The 18,303-nt window shown below is 39.9% G+C and overlaps 2 protein-coding genes and 4 pseudogenes across 4 annotated transcripts; all 6 read left to right on the forward strand.

Moving 5' to 3' along the window:
* The first annotated feature begins 165 nt into the window (after positions 1–165).
* Positions 166–1,973, forward strand: LOC103339793 (UDP-glycosyltransferase 73C1-like). The gene has a single exon (XM_008243141.3). The coding sequence runs from the start codon at positions 240–242 to the stop codon at positions 1,716–1,718; it is 1,479 nt and encodes a 492-aa protein (XP_008241363.2). The 5' UTR covers positions 166–239; the 3' UTR covers positions 1,719–1,973.
* Positions 1,974–3,279: 1,306 nt separating this feature from the next.
* Positions 3,280–4,963, forward strand: LOC103339794 (UDP-glycosyltransferase 73C25 pseudogene; annotated as a pseudogene). Its single transcript, XR_016122847.1, has one exon. The product of XR_016122847.1 is annotated as a UDP-glycosyltransferase 73C25 pseudogene (transcript).
* Positions 4,964–5,683: 720 nt separating this feature from the next.
* LOC103339792 (UDP-glycosyltransferase 73C1 pseudogene) lies at positions 5,684–7,460 on the forward strand (annotated as a pseudogene). Its single transcript, XR_016122846.1, has one exon. The product of XR_016122846.1 is annotated as a UDP-glycosyltransferase 73C1 pseudogene (transcript).
* Positions 7,461–10,958: 3,498 nt separating this feature from the next.
* On the forward strand, positions 10,959–12,810 carry LOC103339790 (UDP-glycosyltransferase 73C11 pseudogene; annotated as a pseudogene).
* A 534-nt stretch (positions 12,811–13,344) lies between these two features.
* Positions 13,345–15,079, forward strand: LOC103339791 (UDP-glycosyltransferase 73C12-like). The gene has a single exon (XM_089042235.1). It carries the CDS (start codon positions 13,403–13,405, stop codon positions 14,876–14,878), a length of 1,476 nt encoding a protein of 491 aa, XP_088898361.1. The 5' UTR covers positions 13,345–13,402; the 3' UTR covers positions 14,879–15,079.
* Positions 15,080–15,685: 606 nt separating this feature from the next.
* Positions 15,686–17,389, forward strand: LOC103339788 (UDP-glycosyltransferase 73C4 pseudogene; annotated as a pseudogene).
* Positions 17,390–18,303: the final 914 nt, after the last annotated feature.

Raw genomic sequence — 18,303 nt, forward strand, 5'->3', positions numbered from 1 at the left:
GCAGCCCAGTGAAAAGTCCTGCACGAAAGAGAGGAGATGCAAAGAGCATGAAAGTTATGTGGAAGTGGGAAAACAGTCCACGGAATTCTGATCCATGCATTCTTCTCTCTTTGGATAACAAACAAATGCATATGTATGCTCTTACGTCACCAGAAAACTCACCATTGTCTGCTAGCAACAATTTTGTTATATAATCCAAGTAAGAGGGTCTACTTCATAGAGCAATAATTTTAGTTTCCATGGCTTCTCGTGATGAAGAGCGCCAGCTTCACTTTGTCTTGTTTCCTTTCATGGCCCAAGGCCACATGATCCCAATGATGGACTTTGCCAGGCTGTTGGCACAAAGAGGCATCACCATCACCATAGTCACCACCCCGCATAATGCTGCCCGTTTTCGAACGGTTGTTACTCGTGCCATACAATCTGGGCTCCAAATCCGGTTGGTCCAACTGAGATTTCCATCTGAAGAAGCAGGGTTGCCGGATGGATGCGAGAACCTTGACATGCTACCTGCAATAGGTTCGGCAGATAAATTTTTTTTTGCAACTGCCCTGCTACGACAGCCGGCAGAGAAATTGTTTCAAGAGCTAACTCCCAAGCCAAATGCAATATTCTCTGACGTGTGTTTGCCATGGACAATCAGCATTGCTCAAAAGTTTCACATTCCAAGGATATCATTCAGTGGATTCTGTTGCTTTTGCCTCCTTTGCGTCCACAGTTTACATACATCCAAAGTTCTTGAGAATGTAACATCCGATTCAGAGTACTTTGTTGTGCCTGACTTCCCCGATCGATTTGAGGTTACCAAAGCTCAGTTGCCAGGACCACTGACTCCAAATATGACAGATTTTTATGACCAACTTGAAGCAGCCGAGAAGGCAACATATGGGATAATCATGAATACTTTTGAAGAATTGGAGCCAGCATATGTTGAAGCATACAAGAAGGCGGCTAAAGTCTGGTGTATAGGCCCGGCTTCGCTTTGCAACAAAGATGACTTGGATAAGGCGCACAGAGGTAACGAGGCCTCCATTGATGAACATCACTGCTTGAAGTGGCTTGACTCATGGGAACCAGGTTCTGTAGTTTATGCTTGCCTTGGAAGTTTATGCAATCTGATAACCGACCAGCTGATAGAGCTTGCATTGGGTTTAGAGGCATCAGAAAAACCATTCATTTGGGTTGTAAGGGGATGCAGTCAATCAGAGGAGTTGGAAAATTGGATTTCAGAAGCTGGATTCGAGGAAAGAACGAAAGCAAGGAGCCTTTTGATTCGGGGTTGGGCGCCGCAAACACTCATTTTATCACACCCTGCAGTTGGGGGGTTCTTAACACATTGTGGTTGGAATTCGACGTTGGAAGGGATATGTGCAGGGCTGCCTTTAGTCACATGGCCACTGTTCGCAGACCAATTTCTCAATGAAAAACTAGTTGTACAAGTTCTTAAAATTGCTGTGAGTGTTGGGGTGGAATATCCAGTAAAGTGGGGAGAGGAAGAGAAGATTGGGGTAATGGTGAAAAAGGAAAATGTGAAGGAAGCCATAGAGAAAGTGATGGATGGAGAAGAAAGAGAAGGGAGAACAGAGAGAGCCAGAGAGTTTGGAGAGATGGCAAAGAAAGCAGTAGCAGAAGGTGGATCTTCTCACCTTAACATTACACAGCTAATCCAAGATATCATGCAACAAGGAAGTAATTGCAGAGAGAATTTCAGAAAGTGAAAGATAAAAGATAGATTTACAGTAAGAAATAAGAGTTATATTGGCACGTACTGGAAAAATCTATCTTTGTTCGGTCGGTACATCAGCGAAGCCTTTCCCATTTCCTCTTTTTCAAATCATTCTTTTGCCAGTTGTTGTTGGAAACATATAACATATTGAATATCCATCCTACAAGCTTAAACTAATTTGTACAGAATTCCTCTATTTACTTCTTTTACCTTCTATGGTAATAGTAGGCGCTATTTCAATGTTCAATATTTAGATGCGTGGGAGATATAGAGTTGCGTGGTTCGATACAAGTTATGAATGGAAATTAACATAACCTTTATATCGGAAAAGTATCACAATAATCTAAGATAAAATTCCACACTTGTATGGATCCATTGGACCTCATTTCACCCAGGCCAAAAGACTTTCACCCTTAATCTTTTCTCTCCTCGCTGTACACACCGATGGTCACTCACAGAATGCTTACATCTCACAATCTGCTACTTCGCAATGAAGAATTTCTTTAGCCATAGTCAAAGTTTGCTGCTGCCTAACTTCACAGTCCTTATCTTGTGGGCAAAATCACCGTGATATTTCCATCAGTTTCAACGTATCTGCCTAGTTTGGACTGAATGAGACGTGATTTAGTTTCCTGTTTTATTTGTATTTATTTCATAGATTTACTGTATATATTCCTTGTCTTTCAAGGACTTGATTCTTGCCTAGAATAAGAAATCCTTTGTGTAGACACCAAGCAAAGCATTGTATATAATTATCACATGATTATTCAATGAAAATCATCAAGACTATTCAAAACCTTAAGGACTTAGTAGTGGCAGGGGTGGTGCAAGTGGCGCTACCGCACAGGGCCCCTAATTTTTGAGGGCCCCCAAAAAAGAATTTCTTTATATTATATATATTAATTTTATAGAAATGGTATATATACTTTAGCGTGCTGCATATTATTACAAAAGTGTGCATGGCGGGGCTTGCTTTGTAGTGCATATCCGTTAATAGAAGGGCCCGTGTTTGAGTCTCATTGAAAGAATAGCTTTGATTTCAATTGGAAGTGAACTTCTAGAAAAACTAAAAAATATCAATTTTCAGACATTAAGTATTGTACATGTTGTGTGTGGGGGTGTGTGTGTGTGTTTTTTTTTTTTTTTTTTTTGGTTGTTTGTTTGGGAGGGGAAGGACTCTTGTAATAGTTTTAATTCTTCAAATAAAGATAACAGATACAATGTGAATGATTTTTGGATAGTAAGGTATGTTTTTGTCATTACATGTTTATTGATGACAACTTTTAGTTATAAGTATTTTTGTATTAGATTATGTGAGGTCCTAATTTAGTGGCCCCTGCATGTGTGTCTTAGTACACGAAAGAGAAAGGTCAGAGGTAAAATTGTCAACAAAGGTCTTTTCTACTCGAGTCATTAGAATCTTCTTCGCATAAACTAATAATGTATAGGTATGCGCTTATGTCACCAACAAAGAACAATTGCCTGGAACCATCAAACCTTTGATGTATCAGTACTTATATAAGAGGCTTAAGCCTGCTTAATTCATAGAACATTATTTTTGTTCACCCCTTTCTCTTAATTTCCATGGCTTCTCATCAAGACCACCAGCTTCACTTTGTGTTCTTTCCTCTAATGGCTTCAGGCCACATGATCCCATTGATAGACATTGCTAGATTGTTTGCACAACAAGGCATCATTGTCACCATATTCACCACACCCCACAATGCAGCCCGATTTCAAGCAGTTCTTACTCGAGACATAGAATCTGGGCTCCAAATCCGCATAATCCAAGTGAAGTTTCCAGCCGAAGAAGTAGGATTGCCCGAAGGCTGCGAAAACTTCGACATGCTACCTTCACCAAACTTGGTCGTCAATCTCTCTGCTGCAACTACCTTGCTTCACAAGCCAGTAGAGAAATTGTTTGAAGAGCTAACTCCAAAGCCAAACTGCATAATCTCAGACGTGTGTTTAACATGGACAACCTGCATTGCCAGCAAGTATCACATTCCAAGGATATCTTTCACTGGAAGAGGCTGCTTCTGTGACTTGTGCGTTCACAATTTGCGTGTATCCAACGTGCTTGAGAGTATAATGTCTGATTCGGAGTACCTTGTTCTGCCTGACCTGCCTGATCAAATTGAGATGACGAAAGCTCAGCTTCCAGAGGGGACTGTGACAGCAAGACTGAAAGATTTTATTGACAAAATAATAGCAGCTGAGACTGAGACATATGGGATGATCATGAATACTTTCGAGGAATTGGAGCCAGCATATGTTCAAGCATACAAAAAGGTACCAAAGGATAAACTCTGGTGCATTGGCCCTGCTTCCCTATGCAACAAAGATGACTTGGACAAGGCACAAAGAGGTAACAAGGTGTCCATTGATGAGCTTCATAGCTTCAAGTGGCTTGACTCAAGGGCACCAGCTTCTGTAATTTATGTTTGCCTTGGAAGTATGTGTAACCTCAGCTCTGAACAGTTGATAGAGATTGGATTGGCATTAGAGGCGTCGAATAAACCGTTCATTTGGGTTGTAAGGGGTTGCAATGAAACACAGGAATTGGAGAAGTGGATTGCAGAAAGTGGATTTGAGGAAAGGAACAAAGCAAGGAGCCTCGTGATTCGGGGTTGGGCTCCGCAGACGCTCATATTATCACACCCTGCAGTTGGTGGGTTCTTGACACATTGTGGCTGGAATTCCACATTGGAAGGGATTTGTGCTGGGGTGCCTTTGCTCACATGGCCACTGTTTGGGGACCAATTTCTGAATGAGAAACTTGTTGAACAGATTCTAAAGATTGCAGTGAGAGTTGGGGTGGAATTTCCAGTGAAATGGGGAGAGGAGGAGAAGACTAAGGTGGTGGTAAGAAAGGAAAAGGTGAAGAAGGCCATAGAGAAATTGATGGATGGAGAAGAGAGCCAAGGGAGAAGAGAGAGAGCCAGAGAGTTAGCAGAGATGGCAAAGAGAGCAGTAGCAGAAGGTGGATCTTCTTACCTCAACATAAAACAGCTAATCCAAGAGATCAAAGAACTAACTGCATAAATACAAACTAAGAAGAGTTTTTTTTTTTGAAGAAAAAACTTAAGAGTTCGAATGTTCTTTTCTCAAGCATACTGCTTACTGCATACATTCTGTTCTGTAATGATTGTAATGCAGTTGTTTATTTTACTATTGTTGTTCTCATTACTGTCCTTAGGTTGATTTGGAATGTTATTACGTTGATTTAGATGTTTACGATAAAAACTCCACACTTGGATTGGATGGATCAGTTGGACCTCAAATCACCCTGCCAAAAGAGACTTAAAGTCTATGGAGCCGTATCGTGACCTTATCAATAGAGTATAAGAGCCGTATTGTAAAGTCAACATTCCAAAAAAGTCTACAATAAAGTCTACAATAGACCACGTGGCGTATTGGATATGTATTGATGCCATATCGGTGCCATATCATATCGGAGCCGTAACTAATACACGCATACCCTCAATTTTTGGTGTATCGGTGCAATAGATACCCTTAGGATCCGTTTGACATTACTTATTTGGGGTGATAAATGATTTTTTAAAAATTTTGGAAAGCCTAGTTTCGTTTGGTAAACTATGAAAAAATCACTTATTATTAAAAATTGATGTGGGAGAAATCAATAAAACGCAAAGCTTAGTCTTTTCTGTCTTCCCTGCACAAAGCAATGCAATGGTTAATCACAGAATGCTTACATCTCACAATCTGCTACTTCACAATGAAGAATTTCTTTAGCCATAGTCAAAGTTGGCTGCTGCATAACTTTTCACACCATATCATGTGGGGCCAATCACCATGATATTTTCGTATTCAATGTATCCATGCAACTTGGGGCTTAGTAGTGGGCCTCTGTGAGTTTGTCTTAGTACATGAAAGAAAGAGGTCATAGGTAACATAGTCCACAAACCTCTTCGCTTCTCTTGAGTCATTAGAATCTTCTTTGGATAAACTTAATAATGTGTAGGTATGCGCTTACGTCACCAACAAAGAACAATTGACTGGTAGCATCAAAGCTTTGATCTGATGTATCATACTTAAATAAGAGACTTAAGCCTGCTTAATTCATAGAACATTATTGTTGTTCATCCCTTCCTCTTAATTTCCATGGCTTCTCATCAAGACCACCAGCTTCACTTTGTGTTCTTTCCTCTAATGGCTTCAGGCCACATGATCCCATTGATAGACATTGCTAGATTGTTTGCACAACAAGGCATCATTGTCACCATATTTACTACACCCCACAATGCTGCCCGATTTCAAACAGTTCTTACTCGAGACATAGAATCTGGGCTCCAAATCCGCGTAATCCAAGTGAAATTTCCAGCTGAAGAAGCAGGATTGCCCGAAGGCTGCGAAAACTTCGACATGCTACCTTCACCAGAATTGGTCTTCAATTGCTTTGCTGCAACTGCCTTTCTTCACAAGCCAGTAGAGAAATTGTTTGAAGAGCTTACTCCAAAGCCAAATTGCATAATCTCAGACGTGAGTTTTCCATGGACTTATGACATTGCTAGCAAGCATCACATTCCAAGGATATCTTTTGGTGGAACAAACTGCATCAGTTTCTTGTGCGTTCACAATTTGAGCGTATCCAACGTGCTTGAGAGTGTAACGTCTGATTCAGAGTACCTAGTTCTGCCCGACCTGCCTGATCGAATTGAGATGACGAAAGCTCAGCTTCCAGATGGGTCAGTGACACCAAGACTGAAAGATTTTTTTGACAAAATTGGAGCAGTAGAAACGGAGACATATGGGATGATCGTGAATACTTTTGAGGAATTGGAGCCAGCATATGTTCAAGCATACAAAAAGGTAAAAAATGATAAACTCTGGTGCATTGGCCCTGCTTCCCTATGCAACAAAGATGACTTGGACAAGGCACAAAGGGGCAACAAAGTCTGCATTGATGAACTTCACTGCTTCAAATGGCTCGACTCATGGGCACCAGCGTCTGTACTTTATGCTTGCTTTGGAAGTATGTGTCACCTCAGCTCTGAACAGTTGATAGAGATTGGATTGGCGTTAGAGGCATCAAATAAACCGTTCATTTGGGTTGTAAGGGGCTGCAGTGAAATACAGGAATTGGAGAAATGGATTGCAGAAAGTGAATTTGAGGAAAGGAACAGAGCAAGGAGCCTCGTGATTCATGGTTGGGCTCCTCAGACGCTCATATTATCACACCCTGCAGTTGGTGGGTTCTTGACACATTGTGGCTGGAATTCCACATTGGAAGGGATTTGTGCTGGAGTGCCTTTGCTCACATGGCCATTGCATGGGGACCAATTTATAAATGAGAAACTTGTTGAACAGATTCTAAAGATTTCAGTGAGAGTTGGTGTGGAATTTTCAGTTTTGTGGGGAGAGGAGGAGAAGAGTAGGGTGGTTTTGAGAAAGGAGAAGGTGAAGGAGGCCATAGAGAAATTGATGGATGGAGAAGAAAGCCAAGGAAGAAGAGAGAGAGCCAGAGAGTTAGCAGAGATGGCAAAGAGAGCAGTAGCAGAAGGTGGATCTTCTTACCTCAACATAAAACAGCTAATCCAAGAGATCAAGGAACTAACTGCATAAATACAAACTAAGAAGAGTTTTTTTTCTTCTTTTTTTTAAAGAAAAAACTAGAAGAGTTTGAATGTTCTTTTCTCAAGCATACTGCTTACTGCATACATTCTGTTCTGTAATGATTGTAATGCAGTTGTTTATTTTACTATTGCTCTCATTACTGTCTTTAGTTTGATTTGGAATGTTATTAGGTTGATTTAGAAGAACCAAATATGGGTGTGTTTTCGGCCTATTAATTTTTGTAAAAACAATAATTAAACAAAATAAGAAAATTGGTGTAAAGAGAATCTTGATAAACCGAACCGACCTAAACTAATCTTATTGGTTCGGTTTATGGTTCGACCAAATTATTATCGACATGGTAGGTTTGATTCACAATTTCGGCTCTAGACCAAACCAAACTGAACGGTGTCCTGCCTACCTTCGCATGTTATCCAACGGCTGCTGCAAAAAAGAATCTGACAGAGCAACCTACTGTTAGGTGCTCAGTGAGATCCCAACAAATATCTTCTATGTTCCATATTTAGCAATGGGAGATGCTTTCACGTAACTCCAGAAATTCTTGGATAACAAAGCAAGGGAGGAGAGAGAGAGAGCAATAGAGTCTGGAGAGATGGCAAAGAAAACAGGTGGATCTTCTGACCTTAACATTACACAGCTAATCCAACATATCATGCAACAAGGAAGTAATTTTAAAATTGCCATTTAGTTGCAAACGTTCTATTTTAAAAAAAAACCGGACTGTAACATATTGGATATCCATTCCATCCTAAAAGCTCTAACCAATTTGTACAGAATTCCACTATTTACTTCTTTTACCTTCTATGGTAATAGTAGGGGCTATTTCATATAATCTTTCATGTTTCGTATTTAGATGTGTGGGAGATTAATGCTGTTGGGGTTGCGTGGTTCGGTACAAGTCATGAATGATGATTAGTATGATCATACATTGGAGGAGTATCACAATAATCTACCGCTTAAAGGTAAGTAATCCCTTGCTAATTGCGCCGACCTGGACCGCTGGACCTCGTCTCACCCAGCCCAAGGATACTTTCACTCTTTAGTCTTTTCTTTCCTCTGTGCAGACACTAATAGTTACTCACAGAATGCTTACATCTGCTGTTACTTCAAAAGGAGGACGTTCTTTAGCCATAGTCAAAGTTTGGTGCTGCGAAACTTCTCACACCCAGCTTGTGGGCCCAACCATGACATTTTTATCAATTCAATGTACCAATGCTAAGTTTGGATGACTTAGTAGTGGGTCCCCGCAGGTCTGTCTTAGCACATGAAAGAGAAAGGTCAGAGGTAACATTGTCCACAGAGTTCTTTTCTGTTAAAATTAATGCGCATTTATAGAAAAATCTAGAATAATGGAGATGAGCAAACTGACTTAGTAAAGTCGTTGAAATATCATGATATCAAATTGGGGCCCAATATTTTAATATATATATATATATATAATGGACTTTAGAAATATACTTAAATCTCATTTACAATATAACAAAGAAACTTTTAACTTTTTATAAATTACAAAACTGTCATTGATTTCTTAAAATAAGTTTAACCCCAAAATCGCATAAAAAATCCAAAATACTCAATAGGGTATCAAAGTAATTTAATATCAAAATTAAATTCAATATGGTTAGCTGTCATTTTTTGGTTTGTTTATAGAAATTAAATGATGTAGAGTTTATCTATATCATTAGTGGTAAAAATAGGTATATGACTAAATATTTCTATAATAAACTAACTTAGTCGGTTAGAACTCTTATATATATATATATATATATATATATATAAGTTGAAAATCTACCAGCTGTCCTATATCCCACTAAGGCCCCGTTTGGGATTGCTTTTTTTCATCAAAAACCTACTTCACTTTAAAGTTAAGCAATTTAAGGTGTTTGGTAAAATAAAATATCCCGATTATTTTAAAAGCGTGGCTTGTGTGACTTTTAAAAGCGAGAGTTATGAGTTGCTTTTCAAAGCTGCTTCAAAAGAAGCAGAGATGAACATTTAATGAATTTTTTAATTCCCAAAATACCATAATTCATTTTAAAAAATAACACCACCTCCACTTCCATATCCAACTCCACCACTTACACCACCACATTCACTACCTCCACCACCACCACCACCACCACCTCCTCCACGCCACCAACTCCACCTTCATCTCCACCACAACCACCACCACCAACTCCACCTTCACCTCCACCACCACCACCACCACCACCTCCTCCAAAACCTCCACATCTACCACCACCTCCACAACCAACACCACCAACACCACCATGCTGCCACCTCCACCACCATCTTTGTCACTACCACCACCTCCACAAGCGCTTATCCCTACCACCACCACTACCACAACCACCAACTCCACCTTCATCACCACCACCACCTCCACTCCATCACTACCACTACTACCACATGATTAGTACATAACACTTTTAACATCATGTCTATTTTAATCATTATTCACAGATTACAACAATTTTATATTAAAACTTACCAAACGGTTTTGACATTGTTTTTTGTACTAACAACACTTTAAAAATATTGTTTATCAAACATGGAGCTGCTTTACTTTACACTAATTATTTTCAAAGCACAATGTAAGCTACAACTTTTTTTAAAAGTAAAAGAATCCCAAACTGGGCCTAAGGCCCGTTTGGGATTGCTTTTTTGCCCTTAAAAACTTTCTTCACTTTAAAGTTAAGCAGTTTAAGGCCTAGTTTGGGATTGCTGTCACCTTTAAAAAAAGTTGTTTCCACTGTACTTTGAAAATAATTAGCTGTAAAATAAAGCAGCTCCATGTTTGGTAAACAATATTTTTAAAGTGTTGTTAGTACAAAAAGTAGTGTCAAAACCGTTTGGTAAATTTTAATATAAAATTATTGTAACTGTAAATAATGACTAAAATAGACATGATGTTGAAAGTGTTATGTACTAATCATGTGGTGGTAGTAGTAGTGATGGAGTGGAGGTGATGAAGGTGGGTTGGTGGTTGTAGGGACGGCGATTGTGGAGGTGGAGGTGGTGGTGGTGGTGGCAGTGGCAACATGGAGGTGGTGGTGTTGTTGGTTGTGGAGGTGGTGGTGGATGTGGAGGTGGTGGTGGTGGTGGTGGTGGTGATAGTAGTGGTAGTGGTGGTGGTGGTGATAGTGGTTGTGGTGGTGGAGGAGGTAGAGGTGGAGGTGGTGGAGGAGGTGGTGGTTGTGGTGGTGGTGGTGGTGGTGGTGGTGGTGGTTATGGAGGTAGTGAATGTGGTAGTGTAAATGGTGGAGTTGGATGTGGAAGTGGAGGTGGTGTCATTTTTCAAAATGAATGATGGTATTTTGGGAATTAAAAAAATTCATTCAATGTTCATCTCTGCTTCTTTTGAAAGCAGCTTTGAAAAACAACCAAGAACCTCTGTCAAAAGGTCACTGCTTTTAAAATAATCAAGATATTTTATTTTTACCAAACACCTTAAACTACTTAACTTTAAAGTGAAGCAGATTTTTGGCGAAATAAAGCAATCCCAAACGGGGCAGTCTTATATTTAAGCTTTGTACCTTTTCTCCGCATTCAAATAAAATTACTTTGTTTTCTATTCATAGTCAAGCTATTGTCCTAAACACTAAAACCAACTATTTCCTAAACCTCTTCATCCATAAACATCATTTTCTACTCTGAGTCACTATTATCTTCTTTGGATAAACTAATACATCTATACGTATGCTCTTACATATCTTCTTTGGATAAACTAATACATGTATAAACAAAGAACAATTGACTGGTAGCATCAAAGTTTTTATATATAGCAGTACTTAAATAAGAAACTTAAGCCTGCTTAATTCATTTCATAGAACATTATTGTTGTTAATCTCTTCCCCTTGATTTCCATGGCTCCTCATCAAGACCACCAGCTTCACTTTGTGTTCTTTCCTCTAATGGCTTCAGGCCACATGATCCCATTGATAGACATTGCTAGATTGTTTGCACAACAAGGCATCATTGTCACCATATTTACTACACCACACAATGCTGCCCGATTTCAAACAGTTCTTACTCGAGACATAGAATCTGGGCTCCAAATCCGCGTAATCCAAGTGAAATTTCCAGCTGAAGAAGCAGGATTGCCCGAAGGCTGCGAAAACTTCGACATGCTACCTTCACCAGAATTGGTCTTCAATTTCTTTGCTGCAACTGCCTTGCTTCACAAGCCAGTAGAGAAATTATTTGAAGAGCTCACTCCAAAGCCAAATTGCATAATCTCAGACGTGACTTTTCCATGGACATATAGCATTGCTAGCAAGCATCACATTCCAAGGATATCTTTTGGTGGAACAGGCTGCTTCAGCTTCTTGTGCGCTCACAATTTGCGCGTATCCAACGTACTTGAGAGTGTAACGTCTGATTCAGAGTACCTTGTTCTGCCCGACTTGCCTGATCGAATTGAGATGACAAAAGCTCAGCTTCCAGACGGGACAGTGACAGCAAAACTGAAAGATATTGGTGACGAAATGGCAGCAGCTGACACAGAGACATATGGGATGATCATGAATACTTTTGAGGAATTGGAGCCAGCATATGTTAAAGAATACAAAAAGGTAAAGAAGGATAAACTCTGGTGCATTGGCCCTGCTTCCCTATGCAACAAAGACGACTTGGACAAGGCACAAAGGGGCAACAAAGTCTCCATTGATGAACTTCACTGCTTCAAGTGGCTTGATTCATGGGCACCAGCTTCTGTACTTTATGCTTGCCTTGGAAGCATGTGTAACATCAGCTCTGAACAGTTGGTAGAGATTGGATTGGCGTTAGAGGCATCAAATAAACCGTTCATTTGGGTTGTAAGGGGCTGCAGAGAATCACAGGAATTGGAGAAGTGGATTGCAGAAAGTGGATTTGAGGAAAGGAACAAAGCAAGGAGCCTCTTGATTCGGGGTTGGGCTCCCCAGACGCTCATATTATCGCACCCTGCAGTTGGTGGGTTCTTGACACATTGTGGCTGGAATTCCACATTGGAAGGGATTTGTGCTGGGGTGCCTTTGCTCACATGGCCACTTTTTGGGGACCAATTTATGAATGAGAAATTTGTTGAACAGATTCTAAAGATTGCAGTGAGAGTTGGTGTGGAATTTCCAGTGACTTGGGGAGAGGAGGAGAAGATTAGGAGGGTGTTAAGAAAGGAGAAATTGAAGGAGGCCATAGAGAAATTGATGGATGGAGAAGAAAGCCAAGGAAGGAGAGAGAGAGCCAGAGAGTTAGCAGAGATGGCAAAGAGAGCAGTAGCAGAAGGTGGATCTTCTCACCTGAACATTAAACAGCTAATCCAAGAGATAAAAGAACTAAATTGCATAAACACAAGCTAAAAAGGATGTGAAGGATCTTTTCTCAAGCATACTGCTTACTGCATAGATTTTTGAAATGATTATAATGCAGTTTTTTATTTCACTATTTGTCTCATTACTGTACTTAGGTTGATTTGGAAGAACCAAATATAAGTGTGTTTCAGCCTATTAATTTTGTAAAAGCAATAATTAAACAAAAAATAAGAAAATTGGTATGAAATAGAAATCGAAATGACCACCCGAAATCGCGAATCTTGATAAACTGAACTGGCCTAAACTAATCTTATTGGTTTGGCTTACGGTTCCACTTGGTCGGTTCGATTCGCAATGTGGCTCTAGACAGAACCAAACAGAACGGTGTCCTGCCTACCTTCGCATGTTATCTAACTGCTGCTGGAAAAAAAGAATCTGACAACGCATCCTATTTTAGGTGCTCAGTGAGAGCCCAAAAATATCTTCTATGTTCCATATTTAGCAATGGGAGATGCTTCACCTAAATCCAGAAGTGCTATAGAAAACAGAGAATGACATGGGAAGACAATGAGAGTGTTGTAACATTATCTTGTCCATAGCACAGAATTTTGTTCTACTCTCTCAACCACTAAAATATTATTGGATAAGTCAATGCACATATATACGTATGCTCTTACGTCACCAGCAAAGCAGTTTGCTATATATAAATCACTACTCATTAAGCGACTTAAGTCTCTGCTTAATTCATAGAACATTTATAGTTGTTTATCAATTCCATTTAGTTTCCATGGCTTCTCATCAACAAAGCCAGCTTCACTTTCTCTTGTTGCCCTTTCCGGCCTCAGGCCACTTGATCCCAATGACAGACATTGGCAGACTGTTGGCACAACGAGGGATCCTTGTCACCCTCGTCACCACTCCACATAATGCAGCACGTGTTGAAGCGGTCGTTACTCGAGCCGTAGAATCCGGGCTCCAAATCCGGTTAATCCAACTGAAATTTCCAAGTGAAGAAGCAGGATTGCCTGATGGTTGCGAGAACCCTGAATTGCTACCTTCACAAGACCTGATCTTGAATTTTTTTGCAGCAACTGCCCTGCTTCAACAGCCGGTAGAGAAACTGTTTGAAGAGCTTATCCCGAAGCCAAACTGCATAATCTCAGACATGTGTCTTCCATGGACAGCCAGCATTACCAGCAAGTTTCACATTCCAAGGATATCTTTCAGTGGAACATGCTGCTTCTGTCTCTTGTTCATTCACAATTTGCGCGTATCCGAAGTTCTTGAGAATGTGACATCCGAATCAGAGTACCTTGTTGTACCTAACTTGCCTGATCAAATTGAGATAACGAAAGCCCAGGTTTCCGGGAGGCTGACAACAAGAGTGAAAGGTTTTACTGAAAAAGTGGCAGCAGCTGAGATGGAGTCATATGGGATGATCGTTAATACTTTTGAGGAATTGGAGCCAGAATATGTTAAAGAATACAGGAATGCAAGAAAGAATAAAGTCTGGTGCATTGGCCCTGCTTCACTATGCAACAAAGATGACTTGGACAAGGCACAAAGGGGTAACAAGGCCTCAATTGATGAACATCACTGCTTGAAGTGGCTTGACTCATGGGCACCAGGTTCTGTAGTTTATGCTTGCCTTGGAAGTATGTGTAACCTCATCTCTGAACAACTGATAGAGCTTGGGTCGGGGTTAGAGGCATCAAATAAACCGTTCATTTGGGTTGTAAGGGGATACAAGCAATCAGAGGAACTGGAGAAATGGATTTCAGAAAATGGATTCAAGGAAAGAACGAAAGAAAGGAGCCTTCTGATTCGGGGTTGGGCTCCACAAACACTTATATTATCACATCCTGCAATTGGCGGGTTCTTAACACACTGTGGCTGGAACTCCACATTGGAAGCGATATGTGCCGGGTTGCCCTTGATCACATGGCCATTGTTTTCAGACCAATTCCTCAATGAGAAACTAGTTGAACAGATTCTAAAGATTGCAGTGAAAGTTGGGGTGGAATATCCACTAAAGTGGGGAGAGGAGGAGAAGATTGGGGTGTTGGTTAAAAAGGAAAATGTGAAGGAGGCCATAGAAAAATTGATGGATGGAGAAGAAAGCCAAGGCAGAAGAGAAAGAGCTAAAAAGTTTGGAGAGATGGCAAGGAGAGCAGTAGAAGAAGGGGGATCTTCTCACCTCAACATTGCACTGCTAATCCAAGATATCATGCAACAGGGAAGTAACTGCAGTCAGACAAACTAAGAAGAGATCATGTGACATACTTATCATCAGATGGCATGTTGCTGCTGACTATCCATAATTAAAGTTGTTAATGTAATTACATATCCCCAAACCCACTTAATGTTATTTTTTGGTGTGCCTCAGCTGGTACTTCCTCAGTTGCTACCTCCTCTAATCTTAAACTAAATAATATTATATCTCTAATCAAGAGATTTGGGTCAATGCTTTGCATAATTAGTCAAAGTTTTGCAGTATCTATCTAGATTAAAGCATAATTATTGTGAGAATGGTGATTTCTCCACTCCTTTTTCTTCCATTTTATCTACTTACACTCTTTTTTTATAACTAAAAAAGGAGTGTAAGTGGATAAAATAGGAGTGGGGAAATCATTGCCTTTATTGTGATAGCATCTTTCAGACTCCTAAAACATCCAAAATGAAAAATATTAAGGGGGTTTCACTAAAACACCCAAAATGGGGGCTGAAATTATAAAAAACACAACACCCAAAACACTTTATAAATACACCCAAAACCCATCATTACACACATTCAAAACCCATTTATAAACACACCCAAAAAATATACAATTGTTGATTTTGGGGTTGATTTTGGGTGTGTTTCTATGTTTAAATAGTGTTAGGGTTTTTTTATAAATACATGTCTAGGATTGGGTTTATTTATAAATTTGTAAAATATTAACAAATTCAGAAGAGACAATTGGGCCACAGGTGCCTTGAAAAACGCACCTTATCATAAAACAAACCAAGACGTAAGCTCTGACCTCACTATATTCCAATCCATCTAATTAAAAAAGACTACGCACACACGCACTAAACTCCATCTTCATCCAGATTTAGATATCTTTGATTTATTATCAATCTCTTCTCTCCAACAATTCCAATTGCAATGGCTTCAGAATCCCATGATGATCAGCTGCACTTTGTTTTGATACCATGGATGTCTCCAGGCCACCTTATACCAATGGCAGACAATGCCAAGCTATTAGCACAGCGTGGTGTGGTTGTTACAATTGTAACCACACCCCTCAATGCCATCAGAATCAAACCGATCATCGATCGTTCCATCGATTCTGGTCTCCCTATCCAACTTGTCCAGTTCAGTTTGCCACTCCAAGAGTTTGGCTTGCCAGAGGGATGTGAAAACATGGATTCAGTTCCCTCGAGAAAATTGTTTTGGAATTTCTTTGCTGCAGTTGAAAAGCTGCAAGAACCAGTTGAGAAATTTCTTGAAACTACGAAACCCAATCCCAGCTGCATAATAGCTGATAAATATATGCCATGGACGGCTAACATTGCTCAAAAGTTTCGGATGCCAAGGCTTTTGTTTGATGGGACTAGTTGCTTCACTCTCTTGTGTTCTCATAACATACAAGAACACAGGGTCCTAGAGAGTGTCTCAGGATCAGAGCCTTTTTTGGTGCCTGGTTTGCCTGATGAGATTGAACTTACTAAATTCCAACTTCCGGGGAATATGAATCCGGGTTCAGAAGATTTCACGAGTCTTCACGACAAAGTAAAAGAATCTGAAGAAGGGGCATATGGGATTGTTGTCAATAGCTTTGAGGAGCTGGAATTCGAATACGTCAAAGAGTACAAAAAGGTCAATCAGGGTAGAGTTTGGAGCATTGGCCCAGTTTCACTATCCAACAAGACCGATTTGGACAAGGCTCAGAGAGGCAACATGGCCTCATTTGATGAAAACAAGTGCTTGAACTGGCTTGGTTCATGGCCTCAGAGCTCAGTGGTTTATGTATGTCTTGGGAGCCTTGGCCAAGTTACAACCCTTCAATTGGTAGAGCTTGGTTTGGGGTTAGAAGCATCGAACCGGCCTTTCGTGTGGGTGATCAGCAGAAATAAAATAGATGAATGGGAAAAATGGATATTGGAAGATGGATTTGAGGAGAGGATAAAAGGGAGAGGTTTGTTGATCCATGGTTGGGCTCCACAGGTGCTTATATTGTCACACCCTGCAGTTGGAGGATTTCTAACACATTGTGGTTGGAACTCAACATTGGAAGGCATTTGTGCTGGAATTCCAATGATCACATGGCCCTTTTTCGCTGAGCAGTTCTACAATGAGAAGTTTATAGTGCAAGTCTTGAAGATTGGTGAGAGTGTGGGGGCTAAAGTTGCAATTCCCTTGGGGGAACAAGAGATATCTAAGGTGTTGGTGAAGAGGGTTGAGTTTAAGGAGGCTATAGACAAAGTTATGATCAAGGAAGGGAAAGAAGGAGAAGATAGAAGGAAGAGAGCAAGAGAGCTTGCAGTTTTGGCCAAGAAGGCCACAGAAGAAGGAGGATCTTCTTACCTCAACATGACATTGTTGATTGAAGATATAAGATCATGCAAAGCAAACAACTAGCAATATCCATTTAGGGTAAGAGCACATGAATCATTTTTCAATTTGTAGTTAAATGTTTTACCATTAAATGCTTTTATTTAGCTGTTTGGAACATTGGCGCATGATTAGAATTGCCAGAATTCAATCAAATACTCCTGTGCTTATCCAAAATTTGAAACTTTCTATTTCATTGTCAATCTTTCCAATTAACCTGACTGCCCGTTTCATTCTGAATACCATCCGTGAATTTGTGTGCCCAAGAGGTGACCTTATCCTTATGACAGACATGTACAGATAGGCACTGTATGGTGTGCTTGTCCCAATTTCCAGTAGTGTGAGTATAATATGGACTACAACCCAGCCCACTAAAGCTCATTGAACACTAGAGACAACCAAAGATAGAAGGGCCCAAAGTAAGCCCAGAAAAGCAGGATGATAAATTGAGTGAAAGACAAAGTTTGAGATTGTTAGTATTTTTTTCTTTTTCATACGAGTGATATTGAAGGAGTGGGGAATCGAATCTAAGGCCATCTCCAAGTGAGAGCTATATCCTCAAATATAATCCAAAATCCCCAAAATTCATCTTTAAGAGTGGCTACACAAAGAGTTACAAAAAAAATGGAGGTCTACACAAAGGGCCAATTCCTAAAATGAGAGTCACATGTGGCTCTTTGGTCAGTCTGAGCTAAATACTTGGATGGGGCCCAACTGACGTCACCTAAGGTTTTTTTTTTTTTTAAATCCGAAAAAGAATATTTTTTTTATAAATTTTTTTTAAAAAAAAATCCTAAGGGCATAAAGAGTACTTCCACCACATCTTCATCGTTTTAAAGAGTACTTCCAGTTTCTGGTCGGAAAATAGTACTTCCTATAAAAGATATAATATATACAAATTAATACCGTGACTGCTCACCTGCTTGGTTGTTATGAGACATCAAACCTACTAACACGTCGTTGCTAAATAAAGTATAATATGCTTTAGTTACCCCGTCAATTTGTAGAACAAATTTGTATGTTATAGTCTTTGTTCAATACAAGATGCATCCGTTTCATTTGTAGAGTTGTTCAAGCACACGCATTGATAA

This window comes from Prunus mume, linkage group LG8 (genome assembly GCF_029339155.1).
Source record: "Prunus mume cultivar Tortuosa linkage group LG8, ASM2933915v1, whole genome shotgun sequence".
Taxonomy (NCBI): domain Eukaryota; kingdom Viridiplantae; phylum Streptophyta; class Magnoliopsida; order Rosales; family Rosaceae; genus Prunus; species Prunus mume.